The sequence below is a fragment of the Lissotriton helveticus genome, chromosome 3_1 (assembly GCF_964261635.1).
Source record: "Lissotriton helveticus chromosome 3_1, aLisHel1.1, whole genome shotgun sequence".
In the NCBI taxonomy this organism is placed as follows: Eukaryota; Metazoa; Chordata; class Amphibia; order Caudata; family Salamandridae; genus Lissotriton; species Lissotriton helveticus.
This window is the reverse complement of record NC_136061.1, coordinates 1,813,312,601-1,813,327,957: the sequence shown is the minus strand read 5'-3', so window position 1 is coordinate 1,813,327,957 and position 15,357 is coordinate 1,813,312,601. Positions and strand designations below refer to the sequence as shown.

Here is a 15,357-nt window from a genome sequence, read left to right as displayed (position 1 = left end):
GGAACGCAACAACATCGGGGTGATTGTCCGGAAGTGGCCGGACGCGTCCCGGTGTGGCCGCACGGACTGATCGGGGACGGCGCTCTGCTAGTGGCGGTACCCCCGCGGTTTATCCCATTGGCGGGGGGAAGGCTTGTCGGGTCTCCCTTGTGTGATTAGCACTGGAGCTCCTGGGCTGAGACCCGCGAGTGAGGGGGCACTGAGGATACTGGTGGCCGTCCGGCTGCGGAGGTACCAGCCGAGTTGTGGACCCAGTCTGAGTGGTGGTGGGGGAGAGAGTGGAACCCCCCCTGCCCCCCCGCCCCTCCCCCCGAGGAGACGGAAGACGGCCATAGTGCACCTTGACAGTACGTCCGGTGCCGGTGCCGGGCGTCGGGTGACGCGGTGACCCCCTGCTGAGCCGGGTGGGCAGACGAAGACGGCGAGCACCCGGTGGCTACCCATGCCCTGAAATTGACTGCAGGAGCTCCATCGAAGGGTCGTGCCACAGGTGGTTTTGTGTTTGGGGCCCCCCCATTGACCTTTGGGGGCCGGAGTTCTGCTGGCTCGGGCACCCATCGCATCTCCTTCTCCTGTGGGCGACTGGTGTGTGTGCCGCGCAGGATTGGCTGCCCGTCGCCTCTTTGCCTGGAACCGCGACTTCGTGGCGGAGGAGGTAGAGCAGAGGCTTGGGGGGCTGCTTGGTGCGTCAGCGGCGTCTGACTATTGTACCTGGGGGGCGCGGCGCGCAGGAGCTGGCCCTGGAGTGTTGGGCCCTGTGATCTTCAGCCTGGTTTAGTGCAGCACATACGCCTCGCCTCGGTGGACAGCTCCTCTGGCGACTGATCCGCAATGGCGGCGCGTTCCGAGGGCGGGAAGCAGCCTCCCAAATCAACCAGGGGGACCCGAGTAGTACAATCCAATAAACTCGATCGTTATACGCTTCCTAAGGGCTCGCCCTCCGGATCGGGTCGAGTGTTGGAGGGAGGCAGAGAATCGGTGGAAGCTGCGTTGGAGCCCACGCTACAGGATGTTATGGCAGCTATAAATGGCCTTAAGACGTCCTTGGGGCAACAGATGGCATCACTAGACCATAAACTGGACACTGTGACCATTGAAGTCAACCTAATCCGTGCCGATCTCACCAAAACTAGTGAGAAGGTCAAATCACTACACATCAAGACCGTAAGCTTGACAGACGACGTTTCGCAGCTTCAGCAGGATGTCCGAGATCTTAAGGAGTCTGGCGCTCAGATGCGTGGCAAGCTTGTTGACTACGAGGGAAGAATTCGCAGGAACAACATACGCATTATTGGAGTTCCGGAAAAGGCAGAAGAGTGACCCCCGACCTATTTGTGGAGAACATTATCCTCAACCACTTGAAGCCGAAAGGGTTAGGAAAGTTCTTTACCGTAGAACGTGCGCATAGAATTCCGGGAGGAAGATCTAAGCCAGGGGTCCCGCCGCGTCCAATGAGTGCAAGGGTGCTTAACTTCAGGGATCGGGATGCTATCCTGCAGGCCTCCAGACCGGGAGGGCCTCTGCGATATGAGAACTCCACTCTGAACTTCTTTCCGGATTTTACCCAAGCGGTCCAACGGCAGAGACAGAGCTTTCTTGGAGTCAAGCGGCGACTTAGAGAGCGTGGATTGAAATATGCTATGTTGTGTCCTGCTAAGCTGAGGGTCGAGGCTGAGGAGAAAGTTTGGTTCTTTGATGACCCGGTAATAGTTTCGGACTGGCTGGACAGGTTTCACCCCCAAGAGGAACCCCGGGGGGACGGTGGTGAGAATGACCAAGATGCTCGGAGACATGACTGATAAGTACCAAATACTATGATCAACGTGGTTTGGTGGTTGGTGATTTGCATACGAGACAGTGCTGCAGGCCGGCATCTCTGCACTGAGTATTGCTGTGGGCGCAGAATGATACTGGGATGGGCGGGGGCGGGGTTGCAGAGCTTGTCTTCCTCCTCTGATCTATATTTAGATAGTAGGTTAGTTAGATGATGGGGCGACAGGCACACTGCGAGTTGGGGGTTGGCATATGCCGAGAGCAGGGGTGCAGGGTGGGGGGTGAAGGGACGGGATTGTTTTGGTGTGGTTGTTACTGTGTTTTTCCTTTGATCTCAGGTGATGACATGGTTGCAAAATTTGTTTTGCATGGGTACAGAGACACGTAGTATTAGAGGGTCGGGGATGAAAGTATTGAGTTGGAATGTGAATGGCCTGGTGGACAAGATTAAGAGAGGGATGGTGAGTCAGCTTATTAGGCGACATTCTCCGGATGTGGTACTACTGCAAGAAACGCACTTAATTGGTAATAGATGTTTGGCACTCCACAAGGGTGGGTATAAATTAGTGGCAAACGCTGGATTCACTACTGGTTCCAGAGAGGTTGGGATCCTAGTCAAGAACTCGTTCCCGTTGTCGGTACAGGGCGCTTGGATCGATCAGAGGGGTAGATATGCGGGTGTCTCGGGGCAGGTCGGGGGCCGGACTGTTACTCTATTGTCGGTATACACGCCACCTGGCCTGCAGAATGAGACCTATCATGATTTGGGCAACGTCTTCCTCTCTCTGCCCCATGGGGATTTGGTGTTTGGCGGTGACTTTAATTCAGTGCTAGATGGCGAGATGGATCGTAGCCCGCCCCGTGCGCTTAGACAATTGCAGAAATGGTTACCTAATTTTCTGGCAGCGCTGGGTTTGATAGACGGCTGGCGCACGCGCAACCCGACGGCTACGCATTATACTCATGTCTCGGCGGTTCACGGTAGCCTGTCTAGGCTGGATTATGTGCTACTTCCGGCGGCAATGGCGCCTAAGATCCGTGAGGCGCCTTACCTCGGGAGGGGAATAGCTGATCATTCCCCGCTGTGGGTAGACCTTAACCTAGAGCTGCCGGCGGTTGGCAGGGTCGCTCCCCTTAGTGCTTGGCAGTTGAAAGACCCCGTCATTAAGAGAGAAATTCTCCAGATGTCTGATTGTTACTTTTGGGAGAATACGTGCTCGGTGGATTCCGCTCAAACCCTTTGGGAGGCGTATAAGATCGTGGCGAGGGGGGAAGTATTGTCCCTGGTGTCAGGGAAGAAAAAGAGAGCGCAGGCGGAAGTGGCTCAGAAAGAGGCGTAAGTTGCGCGCTTGGAAGAGAAGATAGCTACGACACATACACCGGCGGACCTCCATCAGTGGCCTATCCGAGAGGAGGAGTATAGAGCGCTTGTTAGGGATAGAGCAGTGGCGAGTCATGCTGCGGTTCAGAGCCGTATATATGAACACGAGGATAAGGCCGGAAAGTTGATTGCTTGGCTTTAGCGCGGGAGCGGGCCTCTGTGCTTGTACCGGAGTTGGAGGGGTCGGGGTCAAGGATACTCACGGATCCGCAGACGGTGGCAGATGAGTTTGCTGACTATTACCAGAAGGTCTATACGGCCGGGAGTGCATTCAGTGCGGCAGAAAACAGTGAGATGATTAGGGATATTGTTATACCTTGTTTGGCGGAGGAGGACAGAAGTTTCCTGGATTCTGCATTGACGGACGACGAAGTGGCCCAAGCGATTAGGCAGATAAAGTTGGGTAAAGTGACGGGTCAGAACGGGATCCCTATTGAACTGTACAAGTTGAACGCAAATAAACTGGCTCCCTATATGCGCGCCATGTTTATGGAGAGTAAGGAGTGTGGTGAGCTTCCTTACGATCAACGTGTCGCTAATGTGGTGGTCCTTCATAAAGTGGGCAAACCCAGGACACAATGCTCCTCCTATAGGCCCAGATCCCTCCTCAATGCAGAGCCCAAGATATTGGCGAAACTCCTTGAGACCAGGCTGGTCAAGGTGATTACATCTCTGATTTATCCAGACCAATCCGGCTTTATGCCGCGTCGAAATGCGGCATTGAATCTGCGCCGGTTGCAGGGGGTCCTCGGGGGGGCCTCCAAAATACATAAGCCGACGGTGTTGGTCTCCTTGGACGCTTCGATGGCATTCGATAGGGTGGAGTGGTGGTATTTATTTGCTGTGTTGGAGAAGTTTGGCTTTGGAAGCGAGTTTATTATCTGGGTGCGCCTGTTATACACAAAGCCCCTAGCTAGAGTGATTGTTAATAATTGCAAGTCCCGTGATTTTCAGTTACAGAGGGGAACTAGGCAGGGGTGCCCACTGTCCCCGCTGCTCTTCGCACTCGCGATGGAGCCACTGGCTGCATGGGTGAGATGGGATAGGTCGATCCGGGGTTTGCGGTGGACTCCCGAATGGGAAGATAAGATTTCGTTGTATGCAGATGATGTGTTGCTCTACCTCACTAGGCCCAGGGAGTCCTTTCGGACTTTCCTGGATGTGCTTGCTATTTTTAGCGGGTACTCTGGATTGGACATTAATTGGGCCAAGTCGGTGATGTTTGTGGTGGTGGGTGACCCGCCAGCGATCCCGCAGTCGTGTCCTGTGCGGATTGAGACGACGGGCTTTCGGTACCTGGGCATATATATTACGCTTGATCCGAAGCTGAGATATGAGAATAACTTGACTGCTCCGTTGAGCAGGTGTAGGAAAGACGTGGAACGTTGGAGGTCCCTTCCCCTCTCTCTGCTCGGGAGGGCTGCTTTGTTCAAGATGATGGCGCTACCTCGGTTTTTGTATGCTTTGCAGAACTCGATGGACCCGGTGCCGGCCGCTTACTTTAGGGAGATTGAGACCCTCCAGAGGCGGCTCCTCTGGGGCGGAAGCGCCCGTATAGCTTTTAGCAAGTTGACCCTCCCTTGGTATGATGGTGGGATCGGGGTTCCGGATTTGCGTAAGTACTACTGGGCCTCTCAGTTGGCCGCATTGAACCATATAGTGTATGGGATTCCCGGGGACCCGGGTTACGCCATGGACCGAGGTCAGGCCCCCGGAGGGATGATTGACAGAGCCTTGTATTCTAGACCTGGTAGATTTCCTCTGACTGGTCCGACTGCTCATGTGATACGGGTGTGGCACGCGGCCAATAAAAGTCTTGGGTGGGAGGGTAGGCTCACACTGGCCACCCCTCTGTTCAATACTGAGAAGTTGGGCAGCATGTGGGAGACCAAAGGTTTCGATAGATGGGACCTCATTGGAATCACTAGGATAAAAGATGTGTGGGGAAAAGGCTCATACGTTTGAGTCCCTTGTGGAGCAATACAAACTACACCAGAATGAATATTTCCGTTATCTGCAGGTGAGATATGCTCTTACTACACATGTCCCTAGGGGCACGGATCTCCCAGAGGCGTCCCCTCTGGAGGACCGGGTACCCAGAGAAAACTATATCGCTAATTTATCGAAAACTGGTTAATCACTCCGAGAACCCATTGTTGAAAGTTAGAGCTCAGTGGAGCGCAGATGGGCTAGAGTTGGATGATGAGAATTGGACAGAAGCGGTGGCCTCCCCCAAAGCAGTTGCTATCCAGATGCAGCTCCGATTGGTGCAGTTGAAGATCTTGCATAAGTCTTATATCACGGGGCCGTGCCTGGTGCGAATGGGGTGGGCTGAGAGTGGAGCTTGTAGGCGGGAGTGCGGAGAAGAGGGCACCTTGATGCATACACTGTGGCATTGTGACATGATACAGACATACTGGGCCGGGATACATGCCGAGCTGGGAGAGGTGTTGGGAGTGGAGGTGAGACCGGAGGCCCGGAGATGTCTGTTGAATGTTTGGGAACCATCTGATTTAAATGTGTATCAGAAGCAGTGGGTTACGTTGACGTATATGGTGGCTAAGCGTAACATTGCTCAACTTTGGGGTGCCAGCCAGCCGCCCCGGGTCACCAAGTGGGCGGAGGACCCTGATTGGTGTATATTCAGAGAAAAGTCAGTCTTTGTGGCCCGGGGTTGCCCGTGGAAGTGGGGTAAGATTTGGGGGGCGTGGAATAGTTATCAGGGAGAAATTTGTGACCCGCCCATGTCAGGCCTGGATGAGGCAGTGCAAGAATCCGATGGACCCTAACTATTGAATGTAGAAGATTTCATTCTGTACGGTACTGTAACCTGTGCATTGGAATCGATGGCATTTACCTGAGTATTCTTTTATGTATCTTTTGTTTTTCTTTATTTAATAAAAAGATTTATAAAAAAAACAAAACAAAAACCAATGGCCTGGCATAGGCCAGCCATCCCTCTAGCTGGGTGCACTATACCAGTGGTGAGAGTACAGGTGCATGAGCCCTGTACCCCTACAATGTCTAGACCAATACTTAGACATTTTAAGTGCAGTAATGCCATTAAGAGTATATGGTGCTGGGAGTTTGCCATAACGAACTCCACAGCACCATGATGGCTTTACTGAAAACTGGAAAGTTTGGTATCAAACTTCTCAGCACATTAAACCTACACTGATGCCAGTGTGGGATTTAATGAAAAATGCCCTTAGAGGGCATCTTAGAGATGCCCACTGAAAAACGACCAGCCTCAGGTGGGTTCCATGACTGGGAACCACCAGCCTGCCACCATGAGACATGTTTCTGGAGCCCAGAAACAAAGCATTGCCTGTGTGGAGGTGGTCACACCTCCCCCAGGCCAGGAAGAGCCATGCGTGGCTGGGGAGCTTCCTTTGCTGCCTTTGTAACACGACCCCAGCCTCTCCTGCTATCAGGAGCAGGCCTCCCTCTTCCCTGCCATTTCGGCTGAAAGGCAGGTGGGAAAAATGAGCATAGCACAGATGGTGTGCCCACATCTGCCAATTCCACCCCTCAGATGGGGAGGAGAGGTGAAGCTCACTCTTCAGTGCCTGCCATCTTGCAGATGGCAGGCACTCTCCAAACAGGATTAGGGATTGTGTCCACTCTCCCTCATGGGGTGGGCACACCAAGGGTGTAGTCACCCTAAGGTCAGTAGCGCATTGGCTACTGACCTCTAGACCCCTAAAACGCCCCCTAAATACAGTATTTAGGGGGCAGCCCTGAACCAAGAAGACAGATTCACGCAACTTAGGCTTGGCTTGGTTCTAGCAATAAAATAACTAATTACAAACAAATTCATCTGAGTTTAGTCTTTGAGTGTGTGACATCATTTCTTGCCTGTGTGTGTGCAATAAATGCTTAACACTACCCTCTGATAAAGCCTTACTGCTTGCCCACACAACCACAAATAGAGAGAAAGGTGCTATCTAATTTTACCTTTGCCTACCTTTGGGGTTCCACTGGACTCTGTGCACACTATACCTCATTTTGGTATAGTATATGGTGCTGGCATCTGTGGTTGGGTTGGCCATTATTGAGAGGGCAATTATATTCTTTAGAAATGCGTCCATAGAAACTATATAGAGCATGTGTGTGTCACTGGGTGTGTTGTGGGGTTGGAGTGTTGAATAGTGAATGGAATGTCAAATGTTTGAGGTTAATCTAAAGTAGATGGTTGTCTGTCAAGATACTTTCGGGATGTCAGTTAAGGGTGAACTCACAATTGTTACTTTTGCAGCATGTAGGATATGCAATGTTGGAAAAGGTCAGTTTGTGAAAGTTAGACTTTCATGTTTTTGTTTATAGAATCACTGGGAAAGTTTAAATCTTAGAGGAATTGAGTGTTGCCATAAATAGTCAAGGAGGTAGCAAGTACTGACAACTTGGACTTTTGAAGACTGTGAAGCCTGTAGCTTAGGAAAAATAGAATTAAGTTTATGGGTGTAACAGAAATATGCAGGGTACAAGATCAAACAACTTTTATATAGCTCTGCTTAGCACCAAGCAAAGTAAGGAAGACTTGTGTGGATGATAACTACCAAACTCCATAACTGTGGAGGTGTTCACAATTTTGCAATGAGTAACCATATAGTACCAATTAATCGACAACGCTGATGTGAGAGTGAAGCAGGTTTCAGAGATGAAGAGAATATTCAGGTTCTGAAGTGGTGGTGGATTGGGAAGTTCAAAAGCATGAGGGACAGTGATGTAATGTATTTGGGGGATGTGGGATGGGCCGACGATGACGAAGTACAGAGAGAACATATGTATTTTGTGAGGGAACCTTTTAGGTGTGTGGAGCGTGTCTCATGCTTAGGAAGGGACTTGGGTTGGATATGGGTGTTCTGTGAGACACACACTTACTTCCACTTTATGGTGCCTCCTACTTTTACTAACCACCTTTCAGATTCCTTAACTTTGATGGATACTGGAAGCCACTTCGGCCTCAACAAGCAAATATCTCTCTGTTTTTAAGTAGTCGCTATGACAGGCTCAGTCACTCCAGGGTAAAGAGAATCAGACAGGGCAAGCCCATGCATGCAAACAGTAGATATATCAAATCAGGTGCTTTTTCGGTTTGGACCGTTTTCTACAAACACTGAATTGTTATAGACTATACATGGCGGATTAATTGAAGCACTGGGTTAAGAAAGCAATGGCCATAAGAATAATTTAGGTGTCGCTAATGGTAGCTATTCTTCTCCTACGATATTCTGTGCAAACCCTGTGGACTGTGTTGTAATGTATCATATAAAACTAATATAATGAGTGTTCTTTCTAAAAGTAAAATGTCTTTAGTTTTTGCTAGTTTTAGTTCCAGTGTAGTTGCCTGTTATCAATTATTGCTTATTAATCCCCTCAGGTTTTCAATAAATGGTATTTAATAAAACTTACAATCATTCTTTCCTAGAGTCAAAAGATAAGCAATTGCACCTCCTGTGAAGTAATCAGGGGGTCAATTGTCATGTGATGTTATTTATGCTACTCTTATGATTTGGGAGGAAAAGTCATCAGTGCATTTAACACAAAAACACAACAGAGGATACATTCATCTGTTGCCTATACTTTGATTCACAACGATAGCCTTATGTTCAAAGAAATCAAGTTGCCATTTGGTAACCAATATTAAATGAAATGCATCTCACCAAGGCAGCGGTACAGGAAATTGTTTAAAAATATTTTATTTTTCCTCAGACACCTCAACAATACCAACAAAATCTGTAGTTCACTCTATCACTTTCTATATATTTAACCAAAATGGTGCTTCAACTCTGTATATGTGTCAAGCTGAAATAAGAATGTTGTCTTTCTAAATATTACCTTGAATGGGTTATATTCATAAGAGATGTGTAACTAGGAAAATTATATTTTTGCCCCTCTTGTCAGAATCTTAATAGTAAATCAGTGCACAGCTGCTGTGAAAAGTACGGACAGCAAAATTACACAATACATAAATAAAGACTAAAATAGGAAGACTAGAAAAACAATGATTATACATCATAAATAGATACCTGTGGTTCAGCATTTCAACATTAATAGTTCCCCAAATCCCATATTTAGTCTGAGTGCTTGATGGTGGCATTAAGCACCTGTCCATTTTTTTGTAGATATGTATTTTTATATGGTCTTTACTTTTGAAGTTTAAATGTTTGGCCTTTTTGTATAACCAATATTTTTGTACTGTATATTTTCACATGCTACCCAAGTATTCCATTCAGTGTTGAAAAACTGTGTGCACTTGACCATGGGATCGAAAAGCTTTGCATTATGGTACAGTGGATCATTTGAAGTACGGGTGATGATGGTACTGTATGCTTGCACTTAAAAGAAAAAAAGGCATGCAATAGCTCAACATTTGAACTCTAATATAGTACTAGTTGTGAATATCATAGCAACATACTTACCTATCATTGAAAATAACTCTGATATAGGTTCAGATTTTTCTTTGTCCCTTTTAATTTCTCTCCCTATGATCGGCCGAGACTGGATCCAAGCAATCGCCAGTCCAAAATAAGCTCCAAATATAAATAAGTACATCATCGACACATGACTTTCGATCTAAAAAGTAATGCAATTAGTGAGATTTTTTTGCAACATGCGTTATTAACATTTTAAAATATTCTAAATATTCTTTAGAAGAAATTGCAAGCACATGCTATAAATGTAAGACTATATTAAGGACCTTATTTAAAATTAGGCAGATGTGGGAAATTTGCTAAAAAGTGGTGGATATCTCTCCAGCAAAATTTTGAGTGTATATAGTTTCTATGACCTCTTAATAGGGCGGACAGTACAAACTGCTTTTTGGCAAATGTCTGCATCTGAATAAGGCCCAAACTTCCGAAAGACAATATCATTCAAGCTCTGTCATGATCAGTTTCAACTATCTACATCGTAGAAACACCAAATGAAAATCCATCAACTCCAACTCTGACTCAGGAAAAAATCTCAAACCCAAATAAGGGACTTTCCTTTGTTTCTATTGGTTCTTCTGATTGTGTTACTGTCAATATTGATTTATTTACATTTGATCTCAAAGAAAAACCGCTTTTCTTGTTTTAGTGTTACCAAGACCTAAATATGTATTAGTAGGACAATCCTTGGCCACTCATCTCTAAAAGACATACAGAATGTCTGCAGATTAATAGGTCCTGATACACTGTACTGATTCAACAGAATCTGATAATGCTTCTGTTCTTATTAAGAGGTTATGTGAAGAAAAATACATCACGGTTAGTTACTCACTGACACATATGTTTAAATAATACATGCATTAATCCCCTTTTTTTAATACCCTGAAATATTACTATGTAGATTTTTAAATCAGGATAATGTCCAATATACTCTATAACCCCCTTCTGTGCAGTCCCTGCTTGGATGACCAAGTTTTGCTCGTAGTCTATACGTTTTGTTAAAAGAATTAAATGAATGCAAAAGTCTAGTGCCCTGACAAACTGCCCTTTCTGCTATGACATACATTAGTCTGCTCCAATTAATCCAGATTTACCTATTTAACATCGATATATTCATAGATAAATAATGGGCAGTACAAACACAGTGGCCCCTACTAGACCAATAAAGAACAATTGATAACACAACCAATAGATATTTAATTTAAAAAAGCAAAACAGAGAATATATTACACTGACGTAGTGGGTGCCAGTAAATAAAACATGCTCACTGCTCTTCTAAAAATGATACAGATGTGTGATAAAAATGACCGTAGTGCATATCAAATACACAAGAACAGTACATCCCATTAATATATGATACAAAATATGTTTAAGGACACTCGCCACAGTCAACGATGTTTCTATCCTGTCAGAGATAGGGGTTCATCATCAGGACTTTGAAAACTTATTTGCATCCCTAATCCACAACACCAGCACCTTCATCCTCTTCAGAGACCTTAACTGTCACCTAGAATACCACACAGTTCATATAGAAAACTTTGAAAACCTTGACATCTCCTGGAATGTTACCGAACCCACCCACAACTCCAGAAACCTATTGGACCTGATTTTCACAAATGAAAATCGACAGCCAGCAACTCTGACCTGGACAGACAATGCCCTCATCAGTTTCTGCATACCCATCCCGCACTACCACAAACCTACCTCCCCAAATCCCCCAAAAAGCCTCAGAGAAGAGGAGTGGACTTCTGCCCTCTCTGTGCATAGGCCCGAAAACACCAGAAACTTGCGGAAAGCCATCAAGAACCTCAACAGCTGGATCACCACATTAGTCGACACCCTGGCTCCCCACAATCGCAAGCTAAAGTCAAGAGCCCAAACACAGGCCAGCTAGTACACAGAGGATATCAGGCTGGCAAAACATCACTGCATGTAACTTGAGCAAAATGAAGAACATGTAAAGACACCACAGATAAAGGGATCTTCAATTCAGCCCTAAGATGCTACCACCAGCAGATACGGAACACCAAGCGCAGAGGTCTTGCAGATTGCATCGACGGCAGCAGACAAAAGAACAGCAGCAATGAAACCTTCACCATCATCAAAGATTTCACCTCATCACCTACCGCCTCTGTCAACACCACCCCCTCACAACAGCTTTGCAACAAGCTCTCTTTATTTTTCTGTAACAAAATCATCTCCATGTGCCGCAACTTCGACCCTCAACGGGAACTCATCACTCTTCCAACTTAATCTCCCGACATGGCCGTAGAACAAATCCTGACCTTGTGGCCTGCCGTCACCACTGGAGAAATTGCTTACCATGAGGACCATCCACTTGGTGGCCCCATCTGACCCTTGACCCCACTACACCTTCATCAAAGGACTCTTACCAATAAGAGAAGCATTAACACCCATCCTCAATGCCTCTATCGACTTAGCCACATTCCTAGACACCTAGAAACATGCCACTCTCATCCCCCATCTCAACAAACCATCTGCTGACCCAGCCACGCTTTCCAGCTACAGACCCATCTCCCACCTGCTATATTCAGCAAAGGTCTTAGACAAACTAATCAACTGACAACTCACCGACCAGTTTGAGAACCACCAGCTCCTCGACGCCACACAGTCTGGATTCAGGCCCAACCACAGAACAGAAACAGCACTCATTGCTGCCAAAGATGACATCCACATGATCCTTGACAGAGAAGATATGGCAGCCCTCATTCTCCTGGACCCCTCTGCTGCATTTCACACGGTTTCACACCTGTTCATCATCAGGGACCTGGACAAGATGGGCATCCAAGGACCCCCTCTCTGCTGGATCTACTTACTCTTAATGGATAGAGCTCAAGCGGTCAGCCTGGCACCTTACTCATTGGAAGCCTGCAAACTCATCTACAGGTCATCCACACAGATAACATCCACTTCCTCTCCTATGCTGGCAACACACAACTCATACTCTCTCTATTGGATAAGACCCCCAACACAAGAAACAAGTTCACTGCCTCATACCCGAAGGCGCTAACTGGATGAAAGCCAACTGCCTCAAGCTCAACACTGACAAGATCGAAGTAGTGATCTTCGACAAGAACACCTCACCATAGGACTCCATCTGGTGGCCGGCCAAACTCGGACCCACACCCAGCACCCATGCCAGGAACCTCGGCATGATCACTGACAGCAAACTGGACATGACGGCACAAGTCAACACTGTCACTCCATCCTGCTTCCACATCCTGAATATGATGAGAAAGATCTTAAAATGGCTCCCAAGCAACACTATAAAAACTGTCGCTAAAACACCCAAGTCACCAGCAAGTTAGACTACGGGTTATACCCTCTATGCTAGGATCACCAAGCAACTTGCTAGAAGACTACACATCATTCAGAACTATGCAGCCAAACCATCTTCACCTCCCACACAGAACTCACATCACACCTCAGGAAGCTCCACTGTATCCTGATACACAAATGCACTCATTTAAAACTCCTCACACACACATTCAAGGCACTACGCAATTTCGGCCCGCCTACCTGAACAGTAACATTTTCTTCCATTAACTACTCAGACACCACCAATCTGCAGAACACACATTTCCCACGCATATACAGAACCAGATCAGGAGGACAGGCATTCTCCTACATCACTCCCAAAGCATGGAACACCCTCCCACTCCACATCAGAATCTCCTCCTCTTTCTTGAATTCTGCAAGAAGCTGAAGACCTGGCTTTTAAATTAATCAACCTACCACAGGTAGAGCTAGGCACACACACCTGCTCAGTGTCAGGATACCTTAGTGCGATTTACAAATGCACATAACATAACATAAAATGTACAAGTTGCTACATGTCCTGAAGAAGCACCAGAGAAATGCATTGAGTGAAAACATTATGGTGGATAGGGCTCTGAGAATAGAACTTTTTTTAAACAAATGCAATAAAGACAGTATAAAGTACAACTCAAAATAATGAGTATGCAATAAGTGAAAATCAAAAACTGAAGCTTATCTTATCATATAAAAATAGATATATTGATATCAGATATTTGAGTAAGATGGCATGGGAGTGAATAGACAAATCTGGACAAAAAGGACCAGATTTAGTGTGTCATTTGTGACAACCTTTTTCCAGAATGTGTTAAGTATGTTCTAATATACATATGTTAGCAACAATAATTACAATATATTTTTATACCTCAATAATGCAAAAAATGGAGCTGCAGGCAACGTCAATCAGTCTACCTAGCACACAAGTTGTCACTCCCATTGTACCATGCCATTAGGCATGTATTTCACATGCTTTGGTGCTTTTATTGCACAAAAAGCAGTGATATAAAACCCATATATTACACAGGAAACCACAATATATGACAAATATGTGCTCAGTTCCTTCTGTAATATGAGCTTCATCAGGATAATGACATCTCCTAAAGCACTCAGAGTGGTATACAATTGTCCTAGTCACTAAGCCTATGCAGCAAAGGAGCACCAAATTATGCAACAAAGTTATCTAAATTATGCAGCAAACGCTTATTCAACTTTCATGCAGGGTAGGATTTTTTTATATGTATAGATTTTGGTTGTAATTTTTCAAAGCTCATAAATAACACGGCAAAAGCTTCTGGCACTTAAAACAACTGCTGTCAGAGGCAAAAAGTGGGCAACTAGAAGCCAGGCTCTCAGTAGCTTCTGAAAACGGGCCCGATTAAATTGGTCTCATAAAGAATGGTCAGTTCCCTAAATAGGAATGGCCGATTTTAGGGATAGAAGGGAAAGCCTATGTGGTGGACCTCTGAGTATGCAAGGAGCAGTACGCAACGAGGTCAAAGGCCAGAAAAGAGGATATCTGCTGAAGCCAAAGAGCCTTAAAGATGATTCACCACCATCCACCCACCAAGTTTACAATAAGCGAAAACAGATTTTGCAGGACCCATGACATTTAAGAAGGAGAACCAGGCATTAATGGCCTTGATAAGGTCTGGGATAACCAGGGCCAATGACTCAGTTTTGCTTTGGATAAGTGAAACATAACTTTGGCCATCCATTCTCGTGTGGCCAATCCTCTACGCTGTGGTTTTAATCAGTTGAATACATTAACCCAACTTGTAATCGAATATCATTGGCATCTATCAATGAATTTGAAATCTGAAGAAACAAGCATTTGCAACGCAATAGTTCTCGCATTCACGCAAGTTTGAGCTATTGGCATTGTAAATGACAATGCCTTTTATTTATATTTTGGGTTTTAAAGCATAAATAAACGGCATTGCCATTTACAATACTAATAGCTTAAGCTCTTGCAAATGCGAGACCTATTGCATTGCAATAAAGGGCCTTCTTGACCGCTTCTTAGATTGAAAATATCAGAGGAAAAGACCGGCCTGTGACGTCTTCAAAGTAGTGATAAATAGTACAGTGTAGAAGATGTGTAAGTGTTGTAAATTACACAGACACAAAGTGTGAAGTGAGAGTTACATATGATCCGAGTTATAAACACTAACAAAGCGCTCCAACACCTTTCGCTCTGTGATTACACTGTCGCAGCTCCGGAGGAAGAGCGGGATGAGCGGGGTCTATTGGGGGTGGTATTGGTGGTGGTATTGGTTATATTGGTGGTGGTGGTGGTATTGGTACTGGTATTGGTGGTGGAGGTGGTGGTATTGGTGGTGGAGGTGGTGGTATTGATGGTGGTGGTGGTATTGTTGGTGGTGGTTTTGTTGCTGTTGATAATAAAACAGGTTTGGTGGTGATGATATTGATGGT

The 15,357-nt window shown here is 46.1% G+C and overlaps 1 protein-coding gene across 1 annotated transcript in view; it reads right to left on the bottom strand.

The window, feature by feature from the left end:
* RHCE (Rh blood group CcEe antigens) overlaps nt 1-15,357 on the bottom strand; it is a 292,091-nt gene that overhangs the window by 89,020 nt on the left and 187,714 nt on the right. The window contains exon 4 of the mRNA XM_078682715.1: nt 9,580-9,733. Within this exon, the coding sequence (XP_078538841.1) occupies nt 9,580-9,733 (154 nt within the window). The remainder of the gene's footprint in view (nt 1-9,579; nt 9,734-15,357) is intronic.